General features: G+C 39.3%; 1 protein-coding gene across 1 annotated transcript; it reads right to left on the reverse strand.

Moving 5' to 3' along the window:
* Nucleotides 1-2,391: 2,391 nt before the first annotated feature.
* PENK (proenkephalin) lies at nucleotides 2,392-18,271 on the reverse strand. The gene is made up of 3 exons (XM_063925004.1): nucleotides 17,839-18,271; nucleotides 17,354-17,494; nucleotides 2,392-3,300 (listed from the first exon to the last, which is right to left on the reverse strand). The coding sequence occupies exons 1-3, from the start codon at nucleotides 17,842-17,844 to the stop codon at nucleotides 2,656-2,658; spliced, it is 792 nt and encodes a 263-aa protein (XP_063781074.1). The 5' UTR covers nucleotides 17,845-18,271; the 3' UTR covers nucleotides 2,392-2,655.
* Nucleotides 18,272-21,530: the final 3,259 nt, after the last annotated feature.

The following is a 21,530-nucleotide window of genomic DNA, read 5'->3' on the forward strand; positions in this document are numbered from 1 at the left end:
ACAGACTTCAGGAGGGTGGTATGAGGGCCCGACGTCCACAGGTGGGGGTTGTGCTTACAGCCCAACACCGTGCAGGACGTTTGGCATTTGCCAGAGAACACCAAGATTGGCAAATTCACCACTGGCGCTCTGTGCTCTTCACATATGAAAGTGGGTTCTCACTGAGCACATGTGACAGAGTCTGGAGACGCCAAGGAGAACGTTCTGCTGCCTGCAACATCCCCCAGCATGACCGGTTTGGCAGTTGGTCAGTAATGGTGTGGGGTGGCATTTCTTTGGGGGGCCGCACAGCCCTCCATGTGCTTGCCAGAGGTATAACAAAACACAAACAAACAGTAGCAGCGCTAATTGAATTACTAACACATGAAGGATTGAGTAATAAAACTTTCTATTTAATAAAATGGCAATCTGTAGCCACAATTAGACAACACATATACACAGCTCATAAACTAAATAATTAAAATGGGACTCAACTTATAATTGCCTCTGGTAAGCAGTCCGTTCCTATTTGGTGAACTGGATAAGCAGATGGAATGACTTAAGTGTGAAAAGAAGACTGACTGCGCAGTCTAAACATCCAACTTTACCAATGCCGCTAGAGGTGAAGTCCCTTGGAAATCTTTGATGTATATGAACGTCCAAACGGGTTCCTCAATATTTTGCGGTGTCCTTCTCCTTAAGGTGGTAAGTTGTTTGGTGTTGGAGATTATTTCCACAATCTGTCTGCAACAGTGAACGTCCAGTTCTGGTCCGGATATGAGCAATATAAAGTGGCAGATGATGACCCAAAAGATTTCTGACGCGTTTCGCTGTAAGCACTACAGCTTTTTCAAAGATCCTTTGAAAAAGCTGTAGTGCTTACAGCGAAACGCGTCAGGAATCTTTTGGGTCATCATCTGCCACTTTATATTGCTCATATCCGGACCAGAACTGGACGTTCACTGTTGCAGACAGATTGTGGAAATAATCTCCAACACCAAACAACTTACCACCTTAAGGAGAAGGACACCGCAAAATATTGAGGAACCCGTTTGGACGTTCATATACATCAAAGATTTCCAAGGGACTTCACCTCTAGCGGCATTGGTAAAGTTGGATGTTTAGACTGCGCAGTCAGTCTTCTTTTCACACTTAAGTCATTCCATCTGCTTATCCAGTTCACCAAATAGGAACGGACTGCTTACCAGAGGCAATTATAAGTTGAGACCCATTTTAATTATTTAGTTTATGAGTTGTGTATATGTGTTGTCTAATTGTGGCTACAGATTGCCATTTTATTAAATAGAAAGTTTTATTACTCAATGCTTCATGTGTTAGTAATTCAATTAGCGCTGCTACTGTTTGTTTGTGTTTTGTTATATTTTGGGTGTGACTATCCCATTAAAATTAGCAGCAGCATTAGAGGTGCGGCAACCTCCAGCACCCGATCTTTTACCTATTGGTATACATCTTCTTTGCTTGCCAGAGGTAGCCTGACTGCCATTAGGTACCGAGATGAGATCCTCAGACCCCTTGTGAGACCATATGCTGGTGCGGTTGGCCCTGGGTTCCTCCTAATGCAAGACAATGCTAGACCTCATGTGGCTGGAGTGTGTCAGCAGTTCCTGCAAGACGAAGGCATTGATGCTATGGACTGGCCCGCCCGTTCCCCAGACCTGAATCCAATTGAGCACATCTGGGACATCATGTCTCGCTCCACCCACCACCACGTTGCACCACAGACTGTCCAGGAGTTGGCAGATGCTTTAGTCCAGGTTTGGGAGGAGATCCCTCAGGAGACCATCCGCCACCTCATCAGGAGCATGCCCAGGCATTGTAGGGAGGTCATACAGGCACGTGGAGGCCACACACACTACTGAGCCTCATTTTGACTTGTTTTAAGGACATTACATCAAAGTTGAATCAGCCTGTAGTGTGTTTTTCCACTTTAATTTTGAGTGTGACTCCAAATCCAGACCTCCATGGGTTAATAAATTTGATTTCCATTGATAATTTTTGTGTGATTTTGTTGTCAGCACATTCAACTATATAAAGAACAAAGTATTTCATAAGAATATTTCATTCATTCAGATCTAGGATGTGTTGTTTAAGTGTTCCCTTTATTTTTTTGAGCAGTGTATATATATGTATATATAAAATATTTAATTTAAGAAGATAGTAAAGGAGAAAGTTCTGAGTCAGAATTCACATTGTTTTCCTTATTAATGTCCACTGTAGGCCAAGACCTGAACTCAAGTGAAAAGCCTCTAAATTAGCTTGAAAGTGAAAGTAGCATTGCTTTCATTATCTAACTGAATAACTATTGGCCTGACTATGAAACAATGTTGTATCATAACCTGTAGTGATAAAATGACAAACTATAAACTGTGCAGATAAGATGAATAATTTATTTATATACAGTAAGCATTGGTAGATGTATTCTGTCCAAAAGAAAAAAATACAGTAACAAAAATATTTTCAGCATAATACCTACAGTATAAACTTAAGTGTGACAAACAGATTTTGTTGTTGAGTTATAAAGAACACTGAGCCTGATATGACAGATTACAAGTTGCATTGTTAACTAGGACAGTAAAAAACTGTACAGTGCAGGCAACACATTACAATAAAATATGGTCAATGAGGCAGTCTTTTTCAATAATTGGGGCAAGAGGGTTAAAATCTCATAAATCCTCCATATCGTTTATCCATTTCTGGGGTTTCTTTGGAATAACTCTCACCATCTTCATCTGAAGGAAGAAGAGAATCTGCAAAGCGCCTCATGAACCCACCGTATCTTTTCTGGTAGTCCTGCCACCACTCTGGCCTGCCCACTCTTCTCATAAAGCCACCATATCGCTTCTGTAACTCTCTCCCATCATCTTCAATGTCTGGACTTCTTCTGTAAAATCTCATGAAGCCCCCATATCTTTTGTTCATCTCTCCTGGTGTCTCACTGTTGTTGTCATGGTAGCTACCACTTTCAGGATTCCCACCAGTTCCAAGAAGCTCTCTTAGGAGGTCTAATGTATCACTATCAAACTCTTTCTTCATGAAACCTCCATACTTCTTAGCAGGGATTTCTCCACCAGTAGATTCATCTTCTGGTTCAACATGATATAACTCATCCATTTTCTTTTTCATGAACCCACCATATCTTTTCATAAACCCCCCATACTTTTTGGTGACGAGATGACTGTCATTGTCCAGCTCTTTATCAGCTTCTTGAGCATTGTCCTCTTTGGCAGTTTGCAGAAGCTCTTTGCAGGTTCCCCAGGCTTTGGCGGTTGGCAATTTCCCATCACATTCCAAAGTGCAAACCTGAAACAAGAACATATTTAGTTTAATTTAAAATAAAGTGGAACCTACAGTTTGACATATACTGGCACATACACTTCATTTATTTGATTTTAATATGTAATACACAAAATGGGAGATGCCCAAATCAATTTATTGGACCATCACAGGTACATGTAAAGCAGGGGTTAATCTAGATTGTGAAAAAAAAAACCCAAGTGTTTAATACTATGACCTTTATGGCACAAGACAGAAAGAAGAATATCTAGTAAGCATGTAGGAAACCTATAAACCTACTGAGATATGTGTAAAAATGACGCCAAGTTGACGTGCAACATAAGTCACATACACTTGTTCCCATGTTTGTAACCAGATGTCTTATTTGCAAAATAAGCATTCACTATAAGGCTTCAATAGAGCTTAAAACATTTCTAATATATCAAGTATCTCATGGATAATACTAAAATCTGATAAAACACATAAAAAAACATAATATATGCACCAGCAATTAATCAAGCACCTACTAGCATCAGAGGTGCATTTGCAATAAGCCAATTACAAGCAGTTCACTAGTTTTAGTGCCTGTCATCATTGTTTATTTGCACCCATCCTTGACAATATGTCTTTTTTTCTCTATGCATCTGTTTGCAATCATTCACCTTACATTCGGGGCCGGTTCTAGACCTTGTGGCGCCCAGGGCAAAAGTTTCCTTTGGCGCGCCCCCCCCATTGCCAGACATATGGGTATATGCAATTCCGGGCGAATTGCAGCTTTCTTTCGCCCGTTTTTAAATTCGACACAATTCGACCGTCGAATTCCGGCTGGCGGGTGCCGGAATTCAACATATTCAATAAAAAACGGATTAGACAGTCCCGCTGTCGAAAAATGGACCAATTGACGGATAAGTGCGTCCTGGATTCGACTTTTTGGACGGCACAAAAATGGTTAAAAAAACCCTGAAAAAAATTGCGTGGGGTCCCCCCTCCTAAGCATAACCAGCCTCGGGCTCTTTGAGCCGGTCCTGGTTGTAAAAATACGGGGGAAAAATTGACTAGGGATCTCCCGTATTTTTAGAACCAGCACCGGGCTCTGCATCTGGTCCTGGTGCAAAAAATACGGGGGACAAAAAACGTAGGGGTCCCCCGTCGGCATGTATGTAATAAAGTTGTACTTTCACGGTGTGCGTGTCCTGTTTTTATTTGGGTATTTTTTGCAGAAGAACTACAGGTACCAGCGGGCCCATTTTACCCCCGCATGCTGGTACTTGTGGTTCTCCAAGTACCAGCTTGCGGGGGAGGCTTGCTGGGACTTATAGTTCTTCTGCAAAAAACAATATTCTTTTATTTTACACAAGGCTATCAGCCCCCCATCCGCAGCCCATGGATGGGGGACAGCCTCGGGCTTCACCCCTGGCCCTTGGGTGGCTGGGGGGGACCCCTTGATTTAAGGGGTCCCCACTCCTCCAGGGTACCCCGGCCAGGGGTGACTTGTTGGAGATTTAATGCCACGGCCGCAGGGACCGGTATAAAATGTCCCCCGGCTGTGGCATTATCTCTCCAGCTAGTGGAGCCCGGTGCTGGTGTTGAAAATACGGGGGACCCCTACGCTTTTTGTCCCACATATTTTTTGCACCAGGACCGGATGCAGAGCCCGGTGCTGGTTCTAAAAATATGGGGGATCCCCAATCAATTTTTCCCCCATATTTTTACAACCAGGACCGGCTCAAAGAGCCCGAGGCTGGTTATGCTTAGGAGGGGGGACCCCACGCATTTTTTTTCTGAATTTAAACCCATTCCCACCCCTTCCCACTGAAAACCATGCTCTCTCAATTTTAGTCAGTTAAAAAAAAAATATTATTTTAAAAAATATATAAATAATAGTTGTAAATCCAAATAGACAAACCAAGTTCCTAATCCCTTCTAATATAAATAGATATGCTATTAGCAATAAAAAAACACACAAAAAACATGTTTTTAAATTTTTTTATTAGATTCCGCCAGCAAAGTGAGGCGGAATGAAATTGACGAAATTACTGTTGAAAAGCACTGTTGTCGAATCGACATTCATCAATTGAATATACTTTTGCCGAAAAGCCGCATTTTTACCATTGCAAAAATGTCGAATTTGTCAACTGTCGAATTTCAAAAAGTCGAATCTGAAAAGTCCGTTTTTTTGTCGAAAAGTACTGTATTGCATTGTCGAATATTTTTTTGTGTCGAAAATGCCCCGTTTTTTGACATTTGCGGCAATTCGACCGCAATTGCAATATACCCCATAATAGGGCTAGGAGCACAGCAAAAAATAGGAGCGTGGCTTCATAGAGAAGGGGCGTGACCACAGAATAGTACCAATTCACATTACACCGCACAGTAGTGTCCGTCAGTCACATTGTTCCACACAGTAGTATTCCTTATACTATGTTAGAGGCCCTTACCCACATTACTCCACAGTAGAGCAGAGCCCCTTATACACGTTATGCCAGGTAGCCCCTTACACACATTGCACCAGGTAGACCATTATACGCATTGCACTAGGTAGACCCTTATACACACTGCGAAAGGTAGCCCCTTCTACAGAGTGACAGGTAGCCCCTTATACACATTGCACTTATTAAGTGCCTCCTAGGCAATGCCCTCATTAGTAGTGTCCCAGTAGTAATACCCCCAGTAGATATGCCCCCTGTAGTTATGTCCCCAGTAGATATGCCCCCTGTAGTTATGTCCCCAGTAGATATGCCCCTGTAGTTATGCCCCCAGTAGTTATGCCCCCAGTAGATATGCCCCCTGTAGTTATGCCCCCAATAGAGATGCCCCCAGTAGAGATGCCCCCTATAGAGATGCCTCCTGTAGAGATGCCCCAAGTAGAGATGCTACCTGTAGTTATGCCCACTGTAGAGATGCCCCAGTAGAGATGCCCTCTGTAGAGCTGCCCCCAGTACAGATGCCCCCGGTAGAGATGCCCCTAGTATTGCCGCTTACACACACACACACACACACACACACACACACACACACAAAAACAACAACACAATATTCACCAGCCCAGCTCCTGCTTCCATACCGCTGACCTCCATCTGGCCACCTGCTCCTCGGATCTATGGGAGAGATGTCACAATGTCTCTCCCTTAGTGCCGCAAAGCCACACACTGCCTGAGCTGGAATCTAGAGCTCAGGAGTGAGCTCCGGCCACCGCAGAGGTGAAGGTACCGGCTTCAGCAAGCACCCACACAGCCCACGGCACCTGCTGCAGCCGGGATGCGGGTGCAGGTGGGTGGCGAGCACCTGCATGGTGACTGCGGCTGTGCCCTCAGGCTTCAGTGCCCTGGGCACCCACCCAGCTTGCCCACACCTAGAATCACTCCTGCGTACATTAGTTCATCCCATACAACTTCTTCAGGTGTTTCAGATAAATGCATGGACACATATGTATGGTCAGCAGACCACGTATGTGTGAGAGGCCATTTCCAGTGACGGATCCATATATGTTGTATAGCCTATAGCTACTGGAGCTAAGTTCTGGAATTCTCTGCCTTCTGGAACTTATCAAATCTCACAATATATCAGCCCCCACATAATCCTATTAGGGCTGTGATCGGAAACTGGGGAACCACCACAGCAGTGTTACATCCAGGGAAGGCTTAAATTTTGTGGGGTGGTTGGATTATTTCTTGTTTAAAAAATATGCCTTTAAATATTCCTAATATAGTAATCATAATATGTTATTGCTTCTATCTTAAGAATTATTGATATCTTCATAAAGTCATATCTACTTTCACAAAGTTAAACTTTCTTTTGATCAAAGATTTAAGTCCTACAGTTTTAACTCCAAGTATGCATCCAATATCAAAACTTTTTTTTATTTAGTCTAAAATTGATTTTTTTGTCTTTATGAAATTACTTTTTTTTCCACTTGTTTTGTAGAAATGGATAAGCCTGAAGCTAATTTGTTCTCTAATTATCCAGTTTTCTAAAAGAGTAAATTCATCATTTAAAAAGGAAGAATATTAGAGATAAACTCTAACAAACTTTGAGGCAAATTCATCCATCCAGTTATTAGTCTAACTTCTATATACCTACTTCAGGCACAATTTAGGGCAGTACTAGCATAGAGCCAATTTTCAGTGTGCCTATGGTGAATTCTTACAATTTTTACGCAGGAGAGTTTGTATTTCTTATGTCTAGGTTCTTCCTTCATTTCTTTCATTTGAGGTATGGCAGTGGCAGTGATAAGTTTCTGGCTAGGAAAATCTAAAAAGTTCTCAGAGTATGTTTAGGGGCAAGGGTACAGGGAAAAGGGAGCTGTTGTTTTGAAAGCTGGTAATCTATTTAAACAGGGAAAGGGTTGTGCCCTTGATTTAGTTGAGAGAAAATGGGAGATCCATCCAAACAGCGGTTTTCTCAGTCCAATTGCTACTGAAGCTTCCAGCAAGTGAAACCATTGTGTGGTGCCATTGAATTCACTCACTTGTTCTTAAGAGTAGGCAACAGTGATGTGATGTGTCTGGTTGCTGGCCAGAATTAGAGGGGTATTTATCAAAGCTTGGAGAGATATAAAATTGTGAAAGATAAAGTACTAGCCAATCTGTATATACCTAACATTTTACAGGCTGTGTTTTAAAAATGACAGGAGCTGATTTGCAAGTACTTTATCTCTCACAATTTTATCTCTCACCAAGCTTTGATAAATACCCCCATTAGTGTGTTGATATGAAAATTCCATTATACATGAAAGATAGGAAAATTGCCATAAAAATAGTCAATCCAAGGCAAGTGTGAGAGATGTGGTCTTTAATGCCTCCACGGGGAAGGGCATAAATGTGTCTGTTTAATAAAATGACATATATCTGAGTAGCTTTTTCACTGTTTGATTAGTGGGTAGTACTGTAATGCCCCCAAATTCGGGACTCTCCTGGACAATATGCAAGCATTTGTAGTAATACATTAGACCTCCTAAAAGAGCTTCTTGGAACTGGTGAAGATACTGAAAGTGGCAGTTACCATGACAACAACAATGCAGTCCATAATATCCAGCTCCGCTATAAATTAATATACAAGACAGTAGTGTCTACAGCTTTTGTAAAGCTCTATCCAGTATACTGATATACTATCAATTATTATGAAAGTCTGAACCTGATTGGTTACAGAGATCCACACAAATAAGGGCATGCACAATATGCTACTGTCGCTGTACCAATAACATGAACTGGTTACAACACAAGCTAAAGAGACCATTATGTCAGCTCTATTTAGACAGCTAGATCTTGTGAATAACAATGCTGTGGCAGAAGTACACCCAAGGCAAAAAGCATTATAGTGTTATTTAAATAAGAGTGGACGGCCCTTTATAGTGGAAGTAAAGCTGAAAAACAAGATATTGATATATTGCTGTAGGAGATAATCAGTACTTCATCACCTTCCCTTGAATACCAATACAACTGTGCTTTAATACAAATATGTTCACAAGTTGCTCTCTGACAGCCCAAAATACATCTTAAATGGTGGACTAATACATACTGTAAACTAACTATTATCAACAATGCATTGCTGTATCAACATTTTATTACCTCCTATATTAGGTTACATAGTGAAACTAAAAACTAATTATTATTAAAAGTTATTATTATATTTGTACTGTTTTTTTCTGTGTTCTCTTCTGCATATACAGTATATCACAGAACCTCGCTCTTTGAGAGATTACCTAAAGAGCTACCTGTCATGTAATATAGTCGCCAGTGGGAACCTCTTACGATAACGCTATGAGCCTCATTCATATAATCCTGAGCAATAATCTGAAGAAACGAAGGGTAAAGTTTTAGCTATAACTGAATAAAAAATTGCTGGTTAAGTGTGATACTGATTTACAATAATCAAAAGAATAGCTGCAGGATATGTGTTATAATAGGTACAGTACGTTAAATATGCTATATACCACTTAATGGGAAGTGTTTACAAGATCTTTGAAAGGTTTGTGCATCTCTCTTACCACGCTCCTTACATTGACAGATGGGAATAAGAGGGGATGTCCCTTCTGCTAATGTTAGACTGGGATTGTGACATTGGGCTACGCATGGCTGTTGAAAATTTGGTGGGTATTCTAGTTGGCCTCACTTTAGATACTGCCAGCACGTTGGATGTTACCCCCTCTTTGGACACTTTGCTTCCTTTGACTAAGCCATCCATCTGCTGCCACCTACCTTAGCTGGTAGGTGTACTGTGGCATTTTCTGATTTGTAGACTGGGAAGATGGCTCTGGGCTGTGACACCACAGCCTTGCACCACTCTCCCTGTGTAATCACAGACATACAGGTAAGAAGCTGCCAACTGCTGTTCCTCCACGCCAGTGATCAGCAATCAGTGTGGGTGAGTTATGGGGACACTCAAAACACAGAAGAGGCAGATGTACTGAGCCTTGGAGAGTGATAAAGTGAAGAGAGATAAGCTCCTGTCATTTTCCAAATACAGCCTGTAACATGGCAGTTAGGAGCTGATTGGCTGGTAATTTATCTATCTTCACTTTATCTCTCTTTAAGGCTCAATACATCTCCCCCAATGGGGTTGATTTTCTAAATCCTCTGAAAATGAAGTGGTGTGATTGCCCAGAACAACCAATCAGATTCTAGCTATCATTTCTCTATCAAATTCTAGAAACTCATTGGTTGCTATGGGCAACATTACTACTTTCATTTTTAGAAGCCCAAGGGGGAGATGCATCAAACCTAAGGGGAGAAGCATCAATCCTTCAAGAGCGATAAAGTGGAAAAGTTGTTGATAGCAACCAGTCAATTTATAGACTGTGCAAGATAGATGATAGCTAGAAGCTGATTGTTTGCAATTGGAAACCTCTCCATTTTCTCTCTCTCTCAAAGTTATGATACATATCATGTTAAGTGTGCTAGGCCGCTCAAATTCCCGGGCACTCAATCACTGTTTAGGTTTGCACTAATGATGGCACTAGCCCTGGCTGCTGATATCTTGTATCTAAACTAATAAAAAGTAGAAAGCAATCCATATATTTCAGATGGGTTGGGTATGCTGTAACGGTACTGGGAATCCTGGCGGTCAGTATACAGTACCAACCGCGGGATCCCGGCAGCAGAATGCCAGAGGGTGTGTGTGTGCGTGTGCGTGTGTGTGCGTGAGCACAGTAAAGCCCTTGCGGTCTCGCTGTGGGCTCGGTACCCACGAGTGGGAATAGTCGGGATTTTGTGCGGGCGGGATACAGGGGTTGATATTGTGACTGGCAGTCTCCTGACTGCCTGTCACATGACTACATCCCTCCCTGTCACATGACTACATCCCTTTCAGACATTGCTTAAGTATAGGAAACAGACATGAGTAAATGCATTTCCAATACCTCTGCAGCATTTTGTACGTGTACACTGTACACAAAAGCAAATGTGTAACAATGAAGGAAGGAAACAGGTACTGTAGTTGGTAATAACACACACCACTAGTTTCTGCTCCGGTATCCACTTGCTGGAAGGGAATTTTTACACTTAAAAAAAAAAACCTCATGTCTCCAGGCAGTTGGATAATGTAGGTACGGTGCTAATCTTGGCTCTAGGCAGTTGGTGATTGCAAACACTGTGCTAGTTTCTGTCTCTGGGCACTTGACCCCAGGTACAGTACCAGTTCCTGGCAACTGGTAACTGCCGGTACTATATTGGCTTCAGGCTAAGTCACCTGTTGATCAAAAGCAATGTGCCCTCTCTTGGCTCAAAGCATTCAATGATCACAGGTACTGTCCAACTTTTTATCACAAGGAAGTTGGTCATTGCTTGTACAGTGCTAGTTCCTGACCATGGGTAGTTGTTGATTTTATGCACTGTACTAGTTTATAGCTTCAAGCAGTTGGTAATTGTAGTAATGTACTTCATGAACGCTCCCATAAAACTGTATAGTATTTTACAGTGCATGAACTCTTCTGGATGTTGCCAACAACAATAAAACAGTAAACATTGAAATTGATGCAAAAAAACACATACCTGACAGAAGTATGTGTGCACAGGGCCTTCACAGTATATTTTGGAAACCATCAGATTTTAATTAAGAGATTTTAAGAGTATGTTACATGCTTAACATTAACAACCATGTGTAACTGGGGAGCATTATTTAAAAAAATCAATAATACATTCTTTCATCTATTTCAGAGCTGTACTCTAGACTGTTCTCTAGTTTTATCATTACTATCAGAAAACATTACCCTTTATCTGACCTGGATGCCCTGGTAACCAGGGACATTTTAGGAGAGGAGGGGACCTGTGTGCAGCCTCCTTTGTGGGCCCCCTCCTTTCTGGTAGCATGTAAACTCTAGCATAATGGCGCACACACTACACCCATTAGAGAAATGCCTATGCTTGCAACTATAAACAGGTCCAACCCACAGATCCAGAGCATCTGTTTAAATCACCACATACACAAACAACAACCTGTTTATAATGCTTACCAAGCTGGAGAGTTCTTTGCATGCACTTCATAGGGTCAGTACACTTATGTATAACATTGTGAAATAAATGAAACAAAAGCTCCCAGCTTTAACATAGACACAGAGTCCTTGATATGACTAAAACATCAATGTAACTAAGCCCGGCAAGAAACCTCCCTAAGATATTTGGATATTTATTTTATTTCAACATTTTCTTCCTTGTACAAGGGCAACTATCCTCCACCCTTAGATACATTTAAATATACCCAACTGCCAAAAAGCTGGTTGAGTAGATTTCTTGTCAATTTGGTTGGGGAAAGGGGTGCATACATTGAGATATTTAGAATTCCTCCTTCCCAATTCTATTCCCTAACCCAGTGGTTCCCAACATTTTGTGAATCATGGCGCCATAGAGCAGTGGTTCTCAACCTCGGTCCTCAAGTACCCTCAACAGTTCATGTTTTCCAGGTCACCTAGCTGGTGCACATGTGTATTCATTACTCACCGACACATTTTAAAAGACCCACAGGTAGAGCAAATTATTTCACTTGCAATCCTGTGAGTAGACCTGGAAAACATGAACTGTTGGGGGTACTTGAGGACCGCGGTTGAGAACCACTGCCCTAGAGTATCACAATTTTTTTTTTCACAGCACCCCTAGACCAAATGTTTCTTATTGAGAAATTTAGAAAGAAATATTAAATTAAGTAAATTGTGTTTATATGTCATCCTTAGGTTGAATTGTGTGGTGATGGACAAGATTTGTTTCTGTGTGTCCACATATTTTATGACTGACCGCCACCAGCACTGGTTTTGCCTAATACATTGACCATAAATAATTTTAATTTGTCCTGGACCATTAATCCAAGGCACCCCTGCAAGTATCCCGAGGCACCCCAAGGAGCCACAGCACACAGTTTGAGAACCACTGCCCTAACCTATGATTTAATTTTCTCAACCAGGAGGTTTATAAGTGCTGATTATCTACATGCCCTATAATAAACCAAAGGCCAATTTTCCTTTATTCTTAGGAATCTCACTAAGGTTTCTCAGAGGGTTTCTATCTCTATTTGACATACTTTTTCATTTTACTCCATTAATTTTAATAAAACTATTTTAAAAAAATGGTAGCAAGATTTGTAATGAAGTTTTACGCTGGATGTCTGTTCAAACCTGTTTACTCTCATGATCCTTCTCATATTGGGTCACCAACCTCAAATTCCTTCATAGGATGCTGACCACAGGATCATCTAGAAAAAATCTGCCCAAATATTGTACATGATGTGGATCGAAGATGGTTCTGCTCCAACATTTCTAGTCTTGTCCTTCACATACCATATTGATTGTCCATGCACTTTCCAAGTTGTTGTATTGAACTGTATCCCTGGAGCTGACAATAGCATTGCTCCACGTTTATCCCACTATCTAGGATAAGCCGATACAGAATGTTGCAGGCCATTTATTACTTTCAATAAAAACGTTTTCTGCACAACTTGGAAGACCAATGAGCTCCCTTCCCTCAGGAAAATTATTGGTGGGAAACAGTATTAGTATGAAATTAAAATATATTATTTTTTTGGTTTGTCCACTAATGCCCACAAATAGGCAGTTTCAAGTCTACAGTGTAAAACGTGTAGCACCCTCAGAGATCCTGTATTCTTTGTTATGGCCAAAATAAAATGTATTTGTTATACACTTTGATGCATGTGCCTTTATGTACTGCAAACATTTTATTGACATAATTTATTTTATGTAGCTAATGGTACCTTGTTTTAAAGGTAGATAAGTGAATGCAGCAAAATCATACAGAGTTTATTTAATGGCTAGCAAGGCAGCTGTAACATTTATCAAATAACAAATCTATTGAATAACTATTTTATAGTTTAGCTATTATGCTGCTGTGAAAGGGGTTATCCTGATTAAGTTGTGTGTGTTTTTAGATATGTTAGATGATGTGCCATTATGATTAAGTGGCCAGTGTCTGTTATCTTCTGATAGACCCCTGATTAGTTTAGATGGAAATAGCATTGGGATATTCATGTTAATCACAAATAACATTCTATCCCATGGGGCTGTTTAAAGTGATAAACTCAGTTTACAGAAATATATTTGCGTCATTTTATGGCACAGCTTACATTGTGTATTAGAGGGATGTTGTTTATTACTAAAGAGATAAAAAATACAGAAGTGAGCGAAATGTGAAACAAATCTGTTTTACTGGATGCTAAAAAGAATATTTTGAATTTTAAAACTTAGGTACTTTTGTATTAGATCTTTAGACCTTCCCTTAGTAAACAATATAGGAATAAATTAGCAAGGGCTCTAAAAGGTAACTTGGAAGCATATGACACATGAGGTACGGCATTCTGGTATACATTATTCAAACCAGTCATGCAATCTCATAGGGATAATAGACCATTATGGTAGTTTCATGTGCTGACTCATCAGCCAATGGGCAATTGTAGACAATGATGAATGATCCCCATATGTCATACAATTATACTGTCCAATGTGAGATATTATCACTAACTTGATGAATATATGTTATAATATTGCACAGATTCGACCGTGGTCCATTAATTTAACATCAATGAACACACTACACAATGACTAGGAATAATCAAAATGTTGGACAATAAATGCCAAATACTTCGTGTTTGTAGTCACAGGGAGTTGCCTCCTTGTGTTTTACAGGTTTATTTTTTTGGCTTGCTATGTCTATGCCTACTGTTTACTGTATATCTACAAGCGCCAAGAACAAGGAATGGCTTTGTCTGTATGCACATATACGTTATATACATAATGTAGCACTCAAGTATTCAGGATTGACAAGTGCTCACATAATAAACAGAGTTTAATAAAGTAAGTAAGAAGAATTCATGCATAATCAGAAAATAGGTAAATGCTCTGAATAACTTCCAATCTGTGTAGTAATAAAATCTTTTTTTTAAAAACCTTTTTCTGATCTGTGATTCAAATCATAATGCAACTTTCAAAATATAGTTTATTTTATTATTTACCATGATTTAATAATTCATGTTACAGCTTTATACGTCAATTGAGAAGAATCTCTACAATTAAATCAAACTGTCAGTGTCAACCAAACAGAGCATAATGCAGGAAGCTAGGCTCTTATCAGTGATTGCACATTTCTATTGCTATAGGGCAAATCTGGTTTTTATAGTAATGAAGCACAGAAGGCATAAACCTCATAGTAGTGTATCACATTGTGAACCAGGCACCTAATAATGTTACTTATTAATAAATCTCCTCAACTTTATGGATCATATATGCCATAGTTGCCACGATCCTATAACAAAATAACTGTTTTATAGCAATTCAATGAAGGGAGCATTTTTTTTTCTAATATCATTTTGTTATACTGTATATGCAGAAATAACTAATCAGCATTCCCTTACACACTGAGATTAGTATGACCAAATCAATTTAAAAAGTACAGATACAACTTTATATAAATTCTATTGAAAACTGACAAGTTGTATGTAAATGAAGTACTGTATCAATCTCCTGACTACGGTGATAAGGAATCTATGGCAGTATACATATAATATGTGCTGTCTTGCACTGGGCTGTACATTCAATAGAAAATTTCCCCTTTAAAAACGTACTTCAACAATAATAAAAGAAAATGTATGGCTGTTTTTCTTATGAGCTAATACAATGTCCTTTCCTCTAACAGAATAAATAAATGCGCATGCTTTTCGTGAAAGCTCACATTGAATGTGATTACAGCAATTGGCAAATGCATTGCAATAGCTTCTTTGGTTCTATTTCAACTTGTTATTTGGCGATTATGTTTTCTTTACCCACTCTGGCTTAGGGTGCCATGACTGTTCCGAAACAAGTGAATGCTATACTTAAAACCACACACACACACACACACACACACACACACACACACACACACACACACACTTACATATTGGTATATATACACTGTGTAAATACTTTATCATAAACTACTGTATATACAAGTTGTAATTTTGTATATGAGAATGGTTAACCTATACTTCTTCTATATTCTTAGTTATGGAATCATAATTGTGAATTGAGCTGCATACATTTGAATGCTTGATTTTTTATTATTCAAATACTCCCTTTTACTCAAGTAATCAAGCACATATATCATTAAATCAATTATATTTCAGATCAAAACATAATATATAAAAAAATATTTCAATATACAGAATTACGGTTACAGAGCATTTTTGCGAGGAAATATCTATCTGTATGTTGTACTATTTTATCTGTAACTTGCAACTCAGCAGCTCATTTTTATGTTCAGCTTTCACTAAGCTGTTGGAAAATAACAGTAATGAAATTTGCCAAGCACAATGCTGTCATATTGTAAAGTACTAACATGTGTGTCTCTTGAATCTGTGCCTTCCTTAAGTTATAATTATCCTATACTATCTCCCATTAACATAAATACTTGCAAAGCAGCATAAGGATAGGCATATTTAGTACATTCACTACTTATCAATTAGGAGCCACTATCACACTATCACAGTTAGTGCACAGAGTTTTGTTACCAGGTTAACACGGACTGTAGCAATAATGAACCAGAAACTCAGCGCAAAATTCATTGTTTGTGGTCTTAACTACTTCTGCATAAACTCATAATTTCTTTGATTATTAAAAAAAAAATATACCCAGCATTTTATAAGTAGCAAGTTGTGGATTTGAGGATTTGAAAACCGCTGTGCTACAAATATTTGTTAGCCTCCACTAGCATATAGCATACAGGACATTGCATAGAGATCACTTGCAAACACTAAATGACAGAAATCTGTATTGTAGCATGCAGGACATTACTATACATAGAGATCACAAGCATGCAGTATATTAAATAGGGACCACTAGCATACTGTACATGGTATCATATAAAAAGCAATATCATACAAGACATTACACAGAGATCACTAGCATACAGTACAGTACACAGCTTACTAGCATATCATACACTGCATCATATACAGATCACTAGCATACAGTTAATTACATAGAGATCACTAGCATACAGTACAGTACAGAGAGATCACTACTGTAGCATACAGGACATTACATAAAGATCACTGGCATACAGTACAGTACATAGAGATCACTAGCATATCATACACTACATCATATAGAGATCACTAGCATACAGTTAATTACATAGAGATCACTAGCATACAGTACACTACATAGAGATCACTACTGTAGCATACAGGACATTACATAGAGATCAATTGCATACAGCATATTACGTAGACATCACTAGCATACTGTATATCTCATTACATAGCGATCACCAACATACTGTACTCTACATCATTTACAGAGATCACTGCTGAGATCACTGCTATAGCATACGGGGCTTTAAATAGAGATCACTAGCATGCAGTACATTACATACAGTTCACTAGCATACAGTACTGTACTTTACAAAGATATCACTATCATACACTATGGCTATAGTATATACTAGCGTACAGTATGGGCGTGCGCATTGACGCTCTCCAAGGTGCTGAATTTCTCTGCACGATAAAGTTTGGAAACAAGTTGTAATGATATTTCTGTATACATCCTAACGTCACATAACCAGATCCCCCTAATGCTCTGCCTTACAGTGTTTTGTTGTTAACTTACCAAAGAGTTTATTTCGGTTCCTTGTCCCATATGATAAGCACACGAAGCGCAGTCTTTGCTACAGTCTGCTCGGATTGCCACAAGAAGATATGTGGTTATGGCAAGGAGTAAACAGCAATGTCTAGTAACAAGTGCCATTGACTGTAATATAAAGGGGAAAGATAACAAATGTAATTACAATAGTTTTCTACTAACTTAAAAGTACAGACACAATTGCTATGTATTCATAAAAACCTTGTAAAAGTTATTCATACTACATTAGAATATAATATAATATGAATGTATTATTATTATTATTATTATTATTATTACTATTGTAATCACTCGATTTTTTTTTACTTAAACACTCTGTGGACAGTGTTGCTTTAGTACAAACTATCCCACGAGGAAGACTTCTGTTTGTCTACTGACACCTGACTTGTATCTACAACTTTTACATTACGGTAAAAACCAACAGGTAAACCCAAAAGTATGAAGTTACTCACGTGCATGACTCCGTGTTAGCGTTACAGATGATGGTCCACAGCTGTCGCAGTATCTATCACTATACAATATATGTATATTGAGCAACAAAATATAGTGAAGGAAATTGTAGGTCTAAACTCTGGGGTAATTCTGAATTCGGAAAAAGCAGAGTAGTAGCCTACAAGTGTTCTCTTTCAGCAGATGCCCGAGGAAGTATAAGCTGGTGCCTCGTCTACTTTTGAATGTGTGCAAGAGACAGAGAGAGTGTGAGAGGAAGAGAGTGAGAGGGGGAGGAAGAAGAGAGCAATACCAGTCTCCACAGCTCTCAGCTTCCTTAAATGGACGTGTGTGGCTGGAGACTCGTTAGCAAAATCAGAGTGTTGGGCTACTTTATAATTAGTTAAAAAAACAGAGCGCAGACAGCTTCCCCCAATAGCCTGTGGGCTCTGTCTGACGCAACTCCTACGAAACCTCTTTGCAGATTTCACGTTGACTGTTTCATACCTTATTGTAATTAGGCATAGTCATGATTACCATCATCAGCACTCCTGTGGGAGACTGGGCACTAAGTACGTGATACTGAAACTCGTGAGAGTTAAAGTATTGATACATATTGAAAGTTGAATGTCAGTAGTTATTAAACATCCACCTGTCACAACAATCACCATCTGATTTGCAATTTCTCAATACACCAAAGCAAGCCAAGCTTACATTATGAATCTTTTCAGTAGAAAAGTTTAAAAGTTTTAGATACTGCACAGCGTTATTACTTTGCATTTATCTTGTATGTATTTAAGAACACGATACTTCTGCGAGAAGCTACAGTACTAGTGTATACAGTACTTTAACTCATTTGTCCTCTAGAGGGCACCCTACACCTTCTTTATGCAATAGCTCAGTAGGCTAAAGAACAACACGCAGAGCTCCCAGGTATGGAAGAGACAATGGAATACTACCTAACAGTGATACGGTTTACAGTGGCTAAGTTTACATTTGTAAGTTTTCAGCATTCTGTTAAATAAACTAAAACTAATAATGGCAAATCCTATTTTTCCACCAATACTAAATCTATTCCGAGAAAAAAAAGCTATTTTTTTTCAAATCATGCAAGATCTTCCCAGAGAAAATGCTTGCTTGAAATTGGGAAAATGTTTGTTTCTTTGTTTTTTTTTATTTTGCATTTTACTGATGTTACTGTATTATGCACATATTTATTATTCATTATTTATTACTAGTTATCTATATAGCACACACATATTCCGCAGCACTTTACGGAGAATTTTTGCCAATTCACATCAGTGCCTGCCCCAGTGGAGCTTACAATCTATATTCCCTATCACATGTACACACAGACATTCACGCTAGGGTTAATTTTGTTGGGAGCCAATTAATCTGCCAGTATATTTTTTGGATTGTGGGAGGAAACCGGAGTACCCGGAAGAAACCCACGCAAGTACGGGGAGAATATACAAATCCGCACAGTTAGTGACATGGTGGGAATCAAACCCATGACCTCAGTGCTGTGAGGCAGTAATGCTAACCATTACACCATCTGTGCTGCCCTGCATGGGTCAAATATTGTTAGTTTTCACATATGCTGTTTTAGGACAGTGTGCCCATGTTGTTCTTCATTACATTTTCATAATATTGCAAATTCCAGGAGTCTGTGTGTGTAGTGATCAAAGGTATCTACTGGGCTTCTAGCATATTGAGGAAATATGTAGTACAGAATATGATGTAGCTCCAATCCAATAAGACAGGTGAAATTGCCATAAATAAAATATACTGTACAGTCTACTGTACATTTACTTTCTGACACTGAGAGAGTGCAGGCAAGCATTGGGGGTGAGGATAAAGCAGCTGAGATCAAAGACACAGGATGAGGGGGATCGTAGGAAGAAGTGAGTGTGAATACCTCATCTTCCATAACAGGAGAGAAAGAACCCAGGTTGGCAAGGTGACTGGAAAAGATCACTGTAATTTAGGTGATGGATCTGAGGAGAGGGGATTTCTTGAAGGATGTTGTCGATTTTGCCTATGAGTGGGTGGCATAGTTATAAGCAATGAAGGAAGAAGGACTGGGTGGTGGGAGTAAAGAGAAGTGACTTTGGCAGTGGCAAAATGGTGACAGTGGTTGGTTAACTGGGTGGCTATTAAAAAGCTAATGTAGATTTAATTGTGTGAGGGAGAAGATGGCATAATACTATGGCAGGATGCATTTGGACATGGCAGGTTCCAGGGTTGAAGGAAATGAAGTCAGAAGCCAAAAGGTGCGTGAGAAAGATGACCAGTAAGGGAAATAGATGTCTGAGAGTTTAGTGCTACTTATTACAGATTAGACAGTGATGAGGGTGAAAAGAGCAGAACATTTTAATCTGCAGGCAGTAGAAATAATGGAGAAGAACTGGGAAAATGAGATGCTAGAAATTAGGGGAGAGAGAAGGAAGGTGGAAGTAAGAAGGAGGTGGAAAAGGTGTTTCCATGGAGGGATATTGAGATACAGTAGGTGAAGACGTGATATTAGAGGGGTGACGGCAAATTAAATGGGTAAGAATAGTGAATCAACATCAATTTGGTGCTCTAGGCAAGATTTTATCTGTAGCCCCTTAAATTACAATCAGTCCACAACTGTGCCTGCAGGGCAACACTCTGGAGAAATGGTACCCTAGGCATTTGTCTATATGGCCTATATCCAGGACCAGAACTGGGTGCACACATTGCACAGTGTAAAACTCAGTTCATGAACTTCTGTACATTAAAATCCACAAATATTCTGTATTTTTTTTTCTCCTTGCATCAGTCTTTTCTTCAGACTTTGAAATATACCATATTCAGGAACTGAAGTATAATTCTTAAACATAGGAGTCTGGAAAATACATTTATAAGTACTTTTAGTAAAGTATCCCTATAGGGAATGTATCAAATTGTTAGTCTTTTTTTAATATTTAAAAAGTGTCAGAATTATACTTGAGTTTCTGAATTTAGTAACTTTTATCAACTGTGTCTTTCCTTTTATTTCCAGCATGAATATTGTAATTCAGTGGAACATCCTACAGGACTATAAGGATACTGTATGTAATAAGAACTGGAACACACATACACTCACCAGTGTGATAGGTCTACAATTATGCAAATCTATATACTGTACCATATTACCCATTCTTTTTCAGATAGCACCCAATTGCATAGAATTAATTGTCAAGAAATATAATTTTTGGAGTTAAGGTAAATATTCTCTATATATGTTGAGATAATGAGGCTTTACTACCTAGAGACTGGTGATTGATTTATAGATGTCATTACAACAGAACAATAATATTGGTTGTTGCTTCAGCTCTAAAGGTTGCAGGTTGTAGTGACCTTTTCTTTCTCATAAACACATCTGAAACTTAGGTGACCTATGCTCTAGGTTCAGGAATGTACTGTATGATTATGACCCGCTGATTGAGTGCTGGTCAGGTGTTCATACCCTCAGAGGAAAGTAACAGGCATTCAAAAACGTGGGTTTTGTGTGTGTGTGTGTGTGTGGGTGGGTGGGTGGGTGGGTGGGGGGGGGGATTTAGGATGTGGAGGAATTGAGCAAATATGAGGGCTAATTTCCAATTTTGCGCTGCGGGCACACATATAGGGATTTTAGAAACTGGGTCATGATGATTTGCCACCTAAGTTGGGTTTCTGATAACCTTTGCAAGTTGTTTTTTGTGTCACCAGT

This window comes from Pseudophryne corroboree, chromosome 5 (genome assembly GCF_028390025.1).
Source record: "Pseudophryne corroboree isolate aPseCor3 chromosome 5, aPseCor3.hap2, whole genome shotgun sequence".
Lineage (NCBI taxonomy): Eukaryota > Metazoa > Chordata > Amphibia > Anura > Myobatrachidae > Pseudophryne > Pseudophryne corroboree.